The sequence below is a fragment of the Mandrillus leucophaeus genome, unplaced genomic scaffold (genome assembly GCF_000951045.1).
Source record: "Mandrillus leucophaeus isolate KB7577 unplaced genomic scaffold, Mleu.le_1.0 Scaffold1616, whole genome shotgun sequence".
Classification (NCBI taxonomy): domain Eukaryota; kingdom Metazoa; phylum Chordata; class Mammalia; order Primates; family Cercopithecidae; genus Mandrillus; species Mandrillus leucophaeus.
Window position 1 is genome coordinate 247,875 of NW_012101606.1, and position 15,978 is coordinate 263,852.

General features: G+C 41.4%; 1 protein-coding gene across 1 annotated transcript in view; it reads right to left on the minus strand.

The window, feature by feature from the left end:
• Positions 1 to 15,978, minus strand: part of LOC105536627 (nuclear body protein SP140) — a 59,727-nt gene that overhangs the window by 10,164 nt on the left and 33,585 nt on the right. Inside the window, exons 7-11 of the mRNA XM_011976032.1 lie at positions 14,289 to 14,363; positions 11,683 to 11,787; positions 9,522 to 9,664; positions 7,990 to 8,037; positions 4,834 to 4,875 (exon numbers count right to left, since the gene is read on the minus strand). Coding sequence (XP_011831422.1) covers positions 4,834 to 4,875; positions 7,990 to 8,037; positions 9,522 to 9,664; positions 11,683 to 11,787; positions 14,289 to 14,363 — 413 coding nt within the window. The remainder of the gene's footprint in view (positions 1 to 4,833; positions 4,876 to 7,989; positions 8,038 to 9,521; positions 9,665 to 11,682; positions 11,788 to 14,288; positions 14,364 to 15,978) is intronic.

The following is a 15,978-nucleotide window of genomic DNA, read 5'->3' on the forward strand; positions in this document are numbered from 1 at the left end:
TTTTTTTTTTTTTTGTATTTTTAGTGGAGGTGAGGTTTCACTGCATTAGCCAGGATGGTCTTGATCTCCTGACTTTGTGATCTGCCCACCTTGGCCTCCCAAAGTGAGTAATTATTTTATAAATTTGGGAACTCCACTATTAGGTGCATATATATTTAGGATTGTGCTAGTATCCTGTTGGACTAGTCCTTTTATCATTATATGATGTCGCTCTTTGTCTTTTTTAACTGTTGTTGCTTTAAAGTCTGCTTTGTATGATGTAAGAATACCTACTCCTGCTCACTTTTGGTGTCCATTTGCGTGGAATATCTTTTTTCACCCCTTTGTCTTAAGTTTATGTGAGTCCTCATGTGTTAGGTGAGTCTCTTGAAGATAGCAGGTATGTGCCTGGTAAATTCCTATCCATTCTGCCATTCTGTATCTTTTAAGTGAAGAATTTAGGCCATTTACATTCAACATTAGTATTGAGATGTGAGATACTATTCTATTCATCATGCTAATTGTTGCCTGAATACCTAATTTTTTTCATTGTGTTATTTTTTAATAGGCCCTGTGATATTTATGCTTTAGGGGGTTCTATTTTGGTATATTTTGATGTATTGTTTTAAGATTTATAACTCCTTTTAGTAGTTCTTGTAGTACTGGCTTAGTAGTGTTGAATTCTGTCAGCATTTGTTTGTCTGAAAAAGACTTTAACTTTCCTTTGTTTATGAAGCTTAGTTTCTTGGATACAAAAATTCTTGGCTGATAATCATTTTGCTTAAGGAGGCTAAAGATAGGATCCCAATCCCTTCTAGTTTGTAGGGTTTCTGCTGAGAAATCTGCTGTTAATCTGATAAGTTTTCCTTTGTAGTTTAGCTGATGTTTTTGCCTCATAGATTCTTTCCTTCATCTTGACTTTAGATAATTTGATGACTCTTTGCCTGAGTGATTATCCTTTTGTGATGAATTTTCCAAATGTTCTTTGAGCTTCTTGTATTTGGATGTCTAAATCTCTAGAAAGGCCAGCAACGTTTTATTTGATTATTCCCTCAAATATGTTTTCCAAACTTTTAGATTTCTTGCTGAGGAACACCAATTATTCTTAGGTTTGGTCATTTATCATAATCCTAAACTTCGTGGAGGCTTTGTTCATTTTTTCAAAAGTTCTTTTTTCTTTGTTGGATTGGGTTGAGAGCCTTGTCTTTGAGTCCTGTAGTTCATCTTCTACTTGTTCTAGTCTATTGTTGAAACTTTCCAGTGTATTTTGTATTTCTCTAAGTATGTCTTTCACTTCCAGAAGTTGTGACTGATTTTTATTTACAATATCTATTTCTCTGGAGACTTTTCATCCGTATCCTGTATTATTATTTTAATTCCTTTAAGTTGGTTTACACCTTTGTCTGGTGCCTCCTTGAGTAGCTTAGTAATTGACCTTCTGAATTCTTTTTCTGGCAATTCAGAGATTTCTTCTTGGTTTGGATCCATTGTTGGTGAGCTAACATGATCTTTTGGGCATGTTATAGAACCTTGTTTTGACATTATCAGAATTGTTTTTCTGGTTCCTTCTCATTTGGGTAGACTATGTTAGAGGAAATATCTGAAACTAAAGCGCTGCTGTTCAGATTCTCTTGTCCCACAGGGTGATCCCTTGATCTGGTGCTCTCCCCCTTCTCCTATGGATAGGGCTTCCTGAGTGCCAAACTACTGTGATTGTTATTGCTCTTCTGTTATTGTTATTGTTATTGCTCTTCTGAGTCTAGCCAACCAGAAGAGCTACTGGGCTCTGGGCTGGTACTGGGGAGTATCTGCAAAGGGTCCTGTGATGTGATCTGTCTTCAGTTCTCCCAATCATGGGTACCAGCACCTGCTCCAGTGGAGGCAGCAGGGGAGTGAAGTGGATTCTGTAAGAGTCCTTGGTTGTAGTTTTGTTTAGTACGCTGGTTTTCTCAAAGGCTGGTTATGCTAGCAGTGAAGTTGCTACTTGGACAGACTCAGGACCTCTGGTTACCCAGGATGTTACAGGCAGTATAATTAGCTGTTGTTTTCTCCTTCCTGGAGCAAGGTGGTTCTGTTATGAGTGGCTGTAATGACTTGAGTTGGCTGGCCTTCAGCCAGGAGGTGGCACTTTCAAGAGACCATCAGCTGCAAGTAATATGAGGGGGATACAAGCTTGACCTAGGTTCACTAGATAAGTATTCGGGTTTCTCAGGTGATGAGTGAGATCATAGAGCTCCCATGAGTCCATGTCTTTTGTCTTCAGCTACAGGGGCAGGTAGAGAAAGACCATCAGCTGGGGGCAGGGTTAGGTGTGTCTGATCTCAGATTCTCAGACAGGGCTTGCTGCGGCCATTGTGGGGGATGAGGTGGGTGGCTTGCAGGCTAATGGAGTTATATTCCAGAGGGGATTATGACTGCCTCTGCTGCTTCATACAGTTCACCAGATAAGTGAGGGAAGCCGGCAGTGACAGGCTTCACTCAGCACCCAGGCAGCCAGCAAGGCCAGTCTCATGCCCGCTATGGTGCCCAACAGCCAAGAGAGCCAAATTTATATCCAAGCCTCCTTTGCCTGGAGCTAAGATCTTGCCCCAGCAACAAGCATCCCCACTGAGAAAGCAAGCAGGGCTTTCAGGTCTCACCCCTCCCTGCCTGCCATGGCTTCTGTGTTTATATCTGTACTTCAGGTTCACACCCCCAGATTCTGACCAGGAAAATTTGTGCTTGGTCAAAATTGTCACAAAGTTCAGCTGGAAGCCTCCTTCTCCCCATGGCTCTCCCCAAATTGTACTGGCTGCTCTCCGCAAGGACTCCTGTGAGATAAAGTCAGAAATGGCTTCCCTGGGGACCGAAGTGCCTATAGGGGTCCTTGGGGAAGGCACCTCTTCCTTCTGCTTATTCTGCTTTTACATTTCACTCAGCTCTCCAAATTCATTTCAGCTCTAGGTTAGGTGAAATCCTTCTCCCGTGATCCGGATTTCCAGGTTCCCCAGTGAGGATATGTGTTCAGAGGTGGACTTTTTCCCTCTCACACTTTGAGAACTCACAGTTTTTCGGCTGTCTCACAGAGTTTGCAGTGGCAAGCCACTTCTTTTAAAGGGTGTGTGACTTCCTTCAGTTTTGCTGGTATATTCCTGCAGTGGTTCTTGGAGCAAAAGTTCACAATGTGAGTCTCAACATGCTGTTCTGTCCATCCGAGTAGGAGATGCAAGTTAGTCCTGCCTCCTATCTGCCATTTTGTTCTCCAAACCCATATCTTTTCAAGAAGAGATTTGATTTCTCTGGTTCTTTTGTTGTTGGTCTGGCTGTACATTAGACTCATCACAGGAGAGTATGTAAAATGCTAATGTCCTGAACCCAACACCAGGGATTCTGAATCACTGGGTCAGGGTTGAGGCACAGGCACTGATATTCTTCTTTAGGTGACAGAATAGGCAATTCTATATATCAGAATTGGTACATCTGAGGATCTTAAAAAAAATCCTAATGTTCAAGTCATACATAGTCCAGAATGATTAAATTAGAATTTTCCCAGAAGTGGGATCCAGGAAGCAATATTCTTTTAAAGCTCTTCAAGTGATTCCAGGCTGCAGGACAACACGAGATTCAACCTGAGCAAAGTCTGGTTATGGAGGCATGGGGATATAACAAGTCAATGTTGTTACTGGCCTTGGAAAAATTATTAACAGTGACCATACCTTTGCTGGAACTGTTTCCCTCTTCTCCCCACACATATCTGGCTGTGGGATGTGAAACCTAAACCTCCATGCCTAGTCCATCCAAAATCAACCACACAAACACTGACTTCTAGGGCTGTTTTAACTGTTGAAAAGTCCCTCAGTTGGCCGGATATCAAAATTAGTGTGGATAAGACCTAAATCTTGTTGGAGGATTGCTTTGGAGGTAAAGTGCATATAAAACTACTTGAGCATCCCTCCTCTGTTAAGTATCATGTGTCAGTGCTATTGCATGATATTCTATGTGAGTGCTGTCCCCCAGAGTTGTGCAAGAAGGTGACCCTGCCTAAAACAGACATCTCATTGCAATGAAAAGAATCAAACCATGATTTCATTTAGAGAAGGGACTCATCCATGATTTTGGCAGAACCCAAAACAGGCAGTCATATCGCAAGCAGAGAATGGATGGGGCCATGGAATCAGAAGGGTTACTTAGTACTGAGCACCAGATAAGCAGTTGACTTAAAATGCCTCAGGATTTGCTAGGTCATGCTGGTTTCAGTCCTAACCAGCTCAGCATGCTAATGGCTTACCTGAGACCACCCATAGGAGCTCTGTAAAGGACCACTCACCCTGTATGTACTCCTTTACAGGGCTAATGGCAGGATCCACACCTTGAACATAATAGCCCAACCTGGCCTGTTCCTTCTGGCTGATGCTTATGACCATCTTCAGCTCTACCTGCAACTTGGAGTACATTCTGGGGACTTTCCCTTTCACCCACACCCCTTACTTGAAAATGCTATTATCCTTTCACATTTGCTCCTTCCCCTTACTCACCAGGCCAGCCCTACTCATTACCACTTCAAGCTCTGTCTCAAGAGACCTCAGTGGTATAGAGCTCAGCCTCCTACACTCACTTTCCAGGGGAAATAAATAAGGACATTGGAAGGTTTCTACTGAAACAGATGGAAAGGGTGCTTTCACACTGAGACATCCAAGGCCCAGGCACATCTACCTGGCTTGGGTGATGCATCTGGCATTCTTTGGTCATCACACACAGCAACATACTCCAACTGAGACTGAACATGCTTCAGGGAACAGCAGTCATGACACAGAACATATCCCTGGAGAAAGGAGTGGAATATTCTGGGGGTCATAGTTCAGAATTTATACTTACACAAGGGTCAACTGAAGTATTGTTGTAAGACTTCAGTATTCTCTGTTGAAAAAAACAGAAAGATTGATTTACAATATTGAATGTAATGTTTCCATCTATCATTTGTTTAAATTTAAATAGTCATCTTTGAAGGGATTCAGGAACCAGTTGTAAAAAAATAATTGGGATGAGAAGAAGACCTGCAGACTGGGATGGCTCCAGTGGTTTAAGTTCCTAAGTAAGCAAACTGAAACCTGATATAAACGATAAAATGAAACTAGAGACTTTACCAACTAGAATCTGCCATCTAACCTCTAATTATCATCTTTCCATGATAAGCCAGTAAATTTAGTTTTCCTGACTTACTCCTTTGGTGGCCTCACTGTCTGGGCTGCTGCAGCAGAGTTCTCTGAACCTCTCCTTGTTCTGAGTGCTGCCCAATTCATGAATCGCTCTTTGCTCAAATAAATGCTATAAATTTTATTTTTTCTAAAGTTTTATTTTTTTAAACAGCCTTCCCTTTACCTCATATCTGATTTGCCTATATATCTACTGAGAGAATAAAAAGTGCCCAAGTACTACTGTTCAGCCCAGTGCAAGTCCCATTCCCTGTAGGGAGTCTGGACCTAGTTTGCACAGGCCAATTCAGAGAAACTACTTGTCCTCTTACTCCAAGGGGCCCTCAGGCATATTTCCTAAACTTGGCCTTTGTATCATCCCACCGAGAAGAGTTGCAATAATAATCAGGCTGAGGACTTATCCCCCACAGCCTCCTGGGATCACAGGGCCCAGAGACCTGGAGGCTATGCAGTGTCCCAGAGAAGAAGAACACTGCTTTTTGCAGCTCCCCTAGGGACACAGCCCTGGTGATAAAATGCCTCCAAGGTCCTCTGTGCTGTAGCTCTTTTTCCTGAAAGTCTCCCACTCTCCCTTCTATCCAAATCACAAAAAGATGTCAGGTTGACTGACTTTTCAGAGGTAACCCACTATATTTATTTAGATGGCTTTTGGATATCCATTGCATGACTTGGCATCCTTCCCTTCTGGGATACAGGCAGCTTTAGCTTCTGTCTGTAGCCCAGGGACCAGAGGCCATAAACAAGTGTGATTCAAAGGACAAGCACTTGAGAGGTGACCTTGTCACTGAATGCCTCTCTGACTGGCCTAGAATCTCCAACCCAACCCAGTTGTAATTCATCCATGTTGACAATAAATTTAAAACTTTTTTTTTTGAGACAGAGTCTCACTCTGTCACCTAGGCTGGAGTGCTATTATGAAATCACAGCTCACTACAGCTTTGAAAACCTCCCAGGCTCAAGTGATCTTCCCACCTCAGTCTCCTGTGTAGGTGGGACCACAGGTGTGCACCATAATGCCGGGGTAATTTTTTTGTTTTTCTTTTATTGGTAGAGATGGTATCTCACTATGTTGTTCATGTTGGTCTCAAATTCCTGGGCTTAAATGATATTCCCATCTCAGCCTCTCAAAACGCTGGCATTATAGGCTTAAGTGACCATGCTTGGCTGAAATAATTTTTGAGTTCAATCTTCTGTAATGGTCATTGGCATTTCATAGGTACTTGATAATCATATGTTGAATGAGTGAATAAATGAATATTTTTTCACTTAGAAATTACTGGAGGCCCTCAAGCAAACATTAGCATACAATGATTATTCTGGGTGAGTGTATCAGATTGTTTTACAATACCTCAGCTGGACCAAAAGGTTTATGTGGCCCTTGTCATGAGCTAAGATGCCATCATGTGGCACTGGTAGTGACACTGAAATTTCCCAAAGCCAAATGGCCCTGCCAGAAGCTCTGAGAGGCACAGAGGACCCATGGAGTTCATAATGGATCGTGGATCTGCCACTTAAGGGGCGTTCTGTTCTCCCCATGAGGAGACACAACATATAGAGGCAACTGCAGCTTGTTGCTGCTAAGTGTTGCACCCCAGAAGAGAGGGAGAGTCGGTTGGTTGGAAATGTCCAGCTCATTTGGGTCATCCAGGCTGAGTTACTCTTGGCACCTGGGGAAAGGTAGAGATGCTAGTGTTTAGTGTACTCACTGAATAGGTACATAATAGTTTCCCTTTGGGAATACTGGCTGAGATTCCCAAAGGGAATTCCCCAAAGGGAATACTGGCTGAGAATTCAAATCAGCCAGTATATCTGATCATATAAACACCTGAATCCCAGGTTCCCAGTGGAATATGAAGCTCAGTGGCTAGCTATGTGTGAGCTGTTTTAGAAATCTGTGAATGTCTTGAATGTGCATTTCTACCTGAAGTGCATAAGGATGATATTTTTCTCTTCCCCCTCCTCAGGTTCTCATTCAAACCCAGTCTTGGAAAAATATCACCTTGTCCTGAATCTACACTGCACTTAATCTATTTGTTTGTTGAGTTCTTCAAGAGAGGGAAAAATCACTTTCACAGATAAAAAGCAGGTCGGCACAGTTCCTCTGGTAGAGCCAAAGAGGTGGCATCAACATAAAAGATTTTCCTGGTCAGCCCCTCCTATAAAATACATTTGCCTCTGGAGATCTTTGTCCTCGGTGGCACCATTGTGGTAACAGGAAATAATTTCATCTTGAGAAGACATTCTGTGTGTCTGTGTGTACATTTTTTTGGAAGGTGAAAGAGAATGTGAAGGATCAGAAAAGAAATATTCTTTTTGTTGCCTATTTCATGAAATGATATATGGTTTCACGTATGTCTCAAATGGATGTGAGCAAACATCTGCTCCATCCTATTTCACTAAAGTTAGAAAATAGTAACTTCAATGAAAAAAATCTGAATTTTGAGTTGAAGATGATCCTCTCACCTTATTATGAAATATTTTATGTATCCCATGACCATGCTTGACTTTCCAACTTTGGAAAGTTGCACCCTTAAAACATCTGCATCTATTGCTAAAACACATCCAGGAGGTCCATTTTGATGGCTCCTTATCATCTTCATATGAAATGATTGATCCAAAGAGGACCTAGCTTTATATACATTTAGCATTGAAAATTAGCAACTCTGAAGGAATACATGCAAAGTGTATTTTAAGGTGGGTAGTGATGAAGGTGAAAGCTTAATTATATTTACCCAATTTCAGACCCCATAAAATAAGATTTTGTGCATGTTAAATCAGTTATGTGACATGAAGCTGTAGAAAGCTATGTAATAATCACCTTTTTTTTCCTGGAATATATTCTTGGAGGATTAGGCAGAAATCCATTCTGAAAGACAAAAAGATTCAGGTATATGGTCAGCCTGTGTTTCTGTTTTGTGAGTCTGGCATTTCCAACCTCCTCCCAAATCTTTCTACCTGAGTGTTCCACTGCCAGCTCAAACCCAGGGTGTCTAATGAGAAACCATCTCCCTCTCTTCACCTGTGCTTCTTCTAGACTTCAATCAATAGAAGCCAGAAAAGCATCTTCAGGACCATTTTCCCTTCTCTTGTGTTTCTTCCCTAAGTTCTAAGAGGTTTTCCTTCACAATCTCATACCACCTATCACCTCTTTTCCAGTCCCACCAGTGCCACTCCAGCTGGAGTCCCTACACCACAGCTATCCAAGCAGCACACACTTATTGGCTGCTACTGAGTATCAGTAACTCTGATCAATCTTGGGCACATGAAGATGGGAAAACCTAAAGGGGTCTACAGACAAAAAGCACTCACAGAATAATAAATATAAAACAGTGAATGAAAGGCCTTAGTAGAAAGGCCTTAATAGAGGGCTCAGGAGCCTTGGGAAGTGATGACCCATGGCCGGGTCAATGAACATTCAGGAAGGGGTCACACTTGAACTGAGCATTCTGAATTGAGTATAGGTTTGCTAGGGGGAAAGCCCCATGGCTGTCTAAAATACTGTTTTACGGCTGGGCGCGGTGGCTGCGCCTGTAATCTCAGCACTTTGGGAGGCCGAGGAGACCTCCCACTGGACACCAGGAATTCGAGATCAGCCTGGCCAACATGGCAAAATCCCATCTCTACTAAAAATATAAAAATTAGCCTGGCATGGTGGTGCACGACTGTAGTTCCAGATACTCGAGAGGCTGAGCCACAAGAATCACTTGAACCTGGGAGGCGGAGGTTGCAGTGAGCCAAGATTGAGCCACTGCACTCCTGCTTGGACAACAGAGTGAGACTGTCTCCTAAAAATAAAATAAAATATTGCTTTAAATGTCATTTCCAATCCTAGAAGATTTCACTGAATCCTTGTTATCTCAATTATAGGTTTAAACTCCTTAGCCTGGCATTAAAGCCCTCCACAAACTGCCCCAATTGTTATAGTATACCTAATTGCTCACAATCTGTGCTACCTAAATCCACAGAGCTACTTTTGCCATGGTTCTGGTTTGCATGGCATTCTGGCTTTTATGCCATTCTTTCTCTGAAGTGTCTTCTTCCACTGCTGGACTATCAACTCCTTTCCTTCTTTCAGTGCACAAAGCTGTCTGCATGCACCCTAGTCAGAATGACCCTTTCCTCCTTCAAGCTGCTGAGCCTATCCTGATGGAGGCCCTGGTACAACATGGATGTGTTGCACTGTAGTGTGGTTACGGATATGGGGTCCCTCTCTCCTGAGTGAGAGGATGAACCCACTGGCATCAAGGCTTTAGCAATAACCTAACAAAGATTTGGTGAATAAACAGTACAGTCTCCTCATTATTAGGGAACAAGAACGGACACAGGTCTGGCCCCTTGTCATTGGAATACCTCTATCAGCCATCGTAGGGGCCACCCGCCACAGCGCACACTCAGCTTCCAGTTCTTCGATCTTGCGTGGCCTCCTTTGATTTCAAATTCCCTGGGGGTGAACCAATTTCCATCCTCACTCTGTATACACTTCACCAAGATTCCTGTAAGACCAGGGTAAGTTGATTCTGAGCCCTCTTTTTTCCCAGCACTCAGACTGTGGCCACTCACCACACTGGATCTAGAGCCACCCAATTTCTGATCAAGATCAATAGCAGGAGGGTCTGGCCTTCCCTCTCAGACTTTAGAGGCCTCAAATCCAGCCTGAAAGTCCCCTCTAAGGATATTTCCTGGCAGGGGTGCACATTTCTTTGACCTTCATCCATGAAGAAAGTCATGGTTGTCAACAAGAGCAACCTTTTAAGCATTTCAAAAGCACTTACAGAAGGAAAAGTAAGTGATTCTGAAAGATCAGAGGATTCCAGTTTTCTATTCAAATTTGGAAGTAGAGACCAGGCCTGAGTCTCCAGATGGCTGTGAGGGCAATGTTGGAGGCAGAATCCTCAACTTGTGGCTACGGTCTCAGATGGGTGCCCTGTGGCTCAGGGGTCACTCCAGCAACATCTGCATTCTCAATTATAACATGTTTTATGCAGTTTAGTGGCATTAGTGAACAGAGATTTTCACACCCCTGCAATCGTGGGTAGCTGATATTAAAAAACTAATTGTGAAATGTTATCCAATAAAAAATTTAATTTATATGTAAAAGATAGTCACATGCTCAATACCATTAGCCATTAAGGAAACACAAAGCAAAACCACAATGAGACACCATGTCACACCCACTAAGATGATAGGATGACTGTAATAAAAAAGACAGACAGACGATAACAAAGTTGGTGAGCATGTAGAGAAATTGGAGCCTTCACACACTGCCAGTAGGAATACAGAATAGTGCAGCCACTGTGAAAAACACTTTGGTGATTCCTCAATGAGTTAAACATAGAAATACCATATGATGCAGTAATTCTTCTCTTGAATATATACCCCAAATAATTGAAATATGTTCACACAAAACTTGTTACACAAATGTTCAGGACAGCATTATTTATAATAGCCAAAGAGTGAAAATAGTTCCAAATGATGAGTTTATAAACAAAATGTGGTATATCTATACAATGAAATATATTATTTGTCAATAAAAGAAATGAAGTACTAATACATTCATTATAGATGAACTTTGAAAATACCACAATCAGTGAACGAAGGCAGTTAGGAAAGGGCATGTATTATAGAATTCCATTTCTAGAAAGGCCTACAATAGGCAAACTTATAGAGCAGAAAATAGATTAGTGGCTGCTTAGGTGGGAATGGGCATTGACTGCTAATTGACATGGGCTTTTTTTTTTAGTGTGGAACAAATTGTTCTACAATTAGACGATAATGATAGCTGTACAATTCTGTGAATATACAAAAAAATAGTTGATTTGTACACTCTAAGTGGTGAGTTGTATGATATGTGAACTGCATCTCAGTAAAGCTGTTTAGAAATAGTCACAATGCAATAGACATTTTTGGGCAAAGTTTTATAATTTACAGTAAAAACATGTAAATTTACATATTTTACATCAATATGTAAATTAATTCTCACAGCTACATCATGAGGCAGGTTTCTTATTATTGTTCCCTCTCTTGGATGAGAAATTTCAGGTTCAGAAAGGTTCCCTTCTCTATTCAGAATGGAACAGTCACTCCTGGCACAGCCAAGGCTGGAACTCAGGCTTCGTGATCCCAAATTCTGTGATCATCTTCCTATATCAAGCACCTTGCCCTGGTGATGGCACTCCAGAACGGAGAGAGAATATGAAAGTTGAGGTTGAAGGCCTCTTCATTTTTCTGTCTGATTCAAAGTAAAATACGTGACATTTTCCATCTGTGAACTGACGTTCCTGCACTTCTCTTTGGTTCTTTGGGCAACCCCTGAACACTCCATGTGCAAGTCAGCATCTAATGGGCGTGATTTCTTAAAGTCTGAAAACATCATCTTAGAAATCCTTCCTCCTTCCCTCAAACCAAACTGGGGCCAAACTCCTTGAATGATGTGTAATTCACATGATAATTCCCCACTACTTGTGATGCCTTCAGATAGGAGCTGCAATTTAAAGAAGACCATGAAACCCACCTTGTTTCAATTTCTTCTTATGTAAAATTCCCTTCACCCCACCACAGGTCACCGGAAGCAAAGGAGCCTTAAAATCCACAGTTTCATCTTTGTACTTTCTTGAAGCTGAAAGAGAGGATTTCTTCATTCTGTTTCACTTTGCAAAGGCACATCCCCCCTCCCTCCCTACTGAGGTAATTCCTAGAAAGACACAAGGGATACTTAGGAAATTCTATTCCAAAAACCTCTAGAGTTTCAAAGTCTTTCTTCCAAGTGGCATTTTTGATGCATAATTACAGAATGTCTACCCCAATTTCACCTTTCAAATTTCATACAAAATAGAATACTTTAGCAGAGAACTTAGACTTCAGTAAAACTGGTTTAACTCCTAATCTAGTAAGCTCCACTGATTCTTATATGACAATGAAACGCAGTTGCTGTCACTGTTCTGACAGGAGCTCTCCAGCTATGCTGCTTTGCTGCAGGTAGGTAGCCTTAGATGAAGCCAGAGATCATATTCAATCTCCCAATTTGAGCACTGACGGGGCAAGCAGGGACAGGGTAATGATAGGATAACCTAATGGAGATGATGTCTGCCTTCTATTTTTGTTCTCTGCTTTAGTTCATTTCTCCATCCTGTCAGCTTTCCTTGTAGCTGAGAGAAGAGCTCAGGGAGCTCTAGAATAATCTGAAAATTATATGGGGTGGCAGGTGGGGGACTGGAGACCTGATTTCACAGAGAAGGGGGTGTAAGGTCTTCAAAGGAACTCCAGGAGGGTGAGCAGTGAATCCTTCCCTTCCAACCAAAGGTGTAGGGCCAGGCATGGTGGCTCACACCTGTAATCTCAGCACTTTGGGAGGGCGAGGCAGGCGGATCACTTGATGTCAGGAGTTCAAGACCAGCCTGGCCAACATGGCAAAACTCTGTCTCTACTAAAAATACAAAAATTAGCCAGGTATGGTGGTGCCCACCTGTAATCCCAGCTACTTGGGAGGCTAAGTCAGGAGAATTGCTTGAACCTGGGAGGTGGAGTCTGTGGTGAGATCACACCATTGCACTCATGCAATGTATGGGCTCATGTATGGGCAACAGAAGTCATGATAAACAGGGGAGCTGTCCTTCGTCCTGAGACAAATTTTTAGAAAGGCAGACTATTAGGACTGGGATGGACTAATAAGAAAGATGGTTGGCCTACCTACAGAATGGAAGAAAATTTTTGCAATCTATCTCTCTGACAAAGGGCTAATATCCAGAATCTACAAGAAATTTAAAACAAATTTACAAGAAAAAAACAACCCCATCAAAAAGTGGGCAAAGGATACGAACAGACACTTCTTAAAAGAAGACATTTCTCCAGCCAACAAACACGAATAAAAGCTCATCATCGCTGGTCATTAGAGAAATGCAAATCAAAACTACAGTGAGATACCATCTCAAGCCAGTTAGAATGGCAATGTTTAAAAACTTGGGAAACAACAGATGCTGAAGAGGATATGGAGAAATAGGTACGCTTTAACAATGTTGGTTGGAGCGTAAATTAGTTCAACCATTATGGAAGACAGTGTGGCGATTCCTCAAGGATCTAGAACCAGAAATACCATTTGACCCAGCAATCCCATTACTGGTTATACCCAAAGGATTATAAATTATTCTACTATAAAGACACACACACATGTGTGTGTTTATTGCAGCAGTGTTCACAATAGCAAAGACTAGGAACCAACCCAAATGTCCATCAATGATAGACTGGATAAAGAAAATGTGGCACATATATACCATGAAACACTATGTAGTCATAAAGAAGAATGAGTTCATGTCCTTTACAGGGACATGGATGAAGCTGGAAATCATCATTCTCAGCAAACTAACACACGAACAGAAAACCAAACATCATATACTCTCACTCATAAGTGGGAGTTGAACAATGAGGGCACATGGACACAGGAACATCACACACCAGGGCCTCTCGGGAGTTGGGGGCTAGGGAAAGGACAGCATAAGGAGAAATACCTAATGTAGATGATGGGTTGATGGGTGCAGCAAACCACTATGACACATGTATACATATGTAACAAACCTGTACATTCTACACAGGTATCCCAGAACTTAAAGTATAAAAAAAGAAAAAGAAAGAAAGATGGTTGGCCTAATTCATGCTCTTGCTTTCCAGATGAGAAAACTGAGACAAAGAAACTCAAGTGATCAGCCTAAGCCCACACAAAGAAAAAGAAAGTCTTAGGACACAGATCTCTAATCACAACTCTGTTTCACCCTTAGTGTACAACCTGTGGCTTTCTGTGTAGCCAGAGGAAGGTCAGCTAAATAATAAATATGGGTCGTGCCCTTTATATGGCAATGAACTATCTCCAGACTTGAAATTTATTTCAGCGAAAGTAGCACTTTAGTGGCGCCTGAGCCCCCGGGGTCTGATTGTAGATCAATCACCAACTTACTTCCTTCTTTCCTTGACACATTTTGGAAAATGACTAAATAGGATAAATTTCTCACTAGTTAGTACAGCTTCATAAAACAATTAAGGAAATGGGTTTATTACTGAAAGTACAGTGTACTGCACAGGAAATTAGATGTTTAGTTATTGAAAGTACATTCCTCTTTTCTTTTTTACCTCTTGATCGGACTCTTTTCTGTGGAGCTCTGTCACTCTGAGTGAAGTGGGTTCTAGGTTTGCTTCTCTTTCTCCCTGAGAAAGTAGAATAATATAATCACAGTCATTTATGAGTATCTGTATTACACATATTACAGCTTTTCAAAAATTCCATTTAAATGTAACTTTCCAAAAGCCTGTTTAATGTATAAATAAAAAGATTTAAACCCTAGCCTTTAAGGTATGAAGAATCAGATAGCTAATATTAGGGTCACTTTATATTTCATTTTCCTATTCTTATATTAGGAAAAAGACTAATTGAAAGCAGTATTTCACATATATCTCAAGCAAAAGTACAAATGCTTCATTCCATATTTTGAAGGTTGATTTCATATTTCATTTCAAATATATATATTTGAAATATATATGGCATATAATACATGTTAAACACTTACACGTCCGCTAATTTATTTAATCTTTGCAAGATCAAAATGATAATTACTGTCATTACAGAGACTAAAATATTCAGAGAAAATTGAGACAAAACTACAAAATTAAGTGAAGGCATTTGGGTTTCTCTTAGCAGAGACAAAAATAAATGACAGTTCTGTAAGTTAAGGGAAATCCTATTAGGTGTTCCATAGGTGAGATGTATGCTGCACATATCACATTGAGGGAAGATATTCGTACCTTTGTGCTGAAAGTAATAGTAAATGTGACCAGGGCTTTGTCCACATGACTTTGGAAAAAAGAAATATTGGGATTTAAGAAACTAATCAGAAGAAAATTAATCATGAGGAATGGGTAGAATTGAGACTTCCACAGCCTCCATTCCAAATGATAATTAAGGATTGACATGGCAGACGCTGCGGCCGACGAGGTTCTCCCGTGTGCACGTTAATTGGCTGTGGGTGGACATCTCAAGGTTTACTATCGTTCAAATGTGTTTCATTTTCCGAGGCAGGAAAGCAAAATGTTCCTTCCTTCTTGTGTTGGATGTCCACCATCCAATGACCACCATCTGGGGGTGCTGGTCAGGGTCATGTAGGCCCATGAGGAAATATTATCCAGCCTACTCATTCCTAAGTACTATAAATTCTAACCATATCATGAGCATATTAGGCCACCAAAGTAAAAAGGAGCAACCAGACCCAAAGTGGACCTATGGCTTGGAAATGAGAGTTTCATAGGCAAAATTGAGGAAGTCCCAAGCAAGTAGGTTGAGTTGAGCACCCACATCCTAGGACAATGCATTAGTCCATGTATGCAACCATAGAAAGAGTTAGTGGAACTGATGATGCCAGGTTCAGCCTTTCACTCGCATCCAGGTTGTAGAAGTAAAGCTCTATTTTCAAAATAAGTCAAGCTGTGGTGCATGACCCCTCCCCTTCCCTTGCAGGGCAGTTGATGAAAGCATGTCATGGAAGAAAGAGCTAGTGATTGTGCATCAACCACTTGTAATGTCATTTCACGGCTGCACCTGTCAGGCAAGACACCTCCACACTCTGATCTCACCCCTCTCTCTCACCTCCCGAAATCCTGGATGGGACCAAGCCAACAGCTGTGGAGTAGGGGTAGGGCCAAGAGAGAATAAGAGAAGACACTGACCATGTCACCCCCAACTATATGTGTTCCAGACTAAGGCTTGCCCAGGCTGAAGGAGGGAAGGTGCTTTATTGTTTTTGTTTTTGTTTTTTGTTTTTTTTTTTTT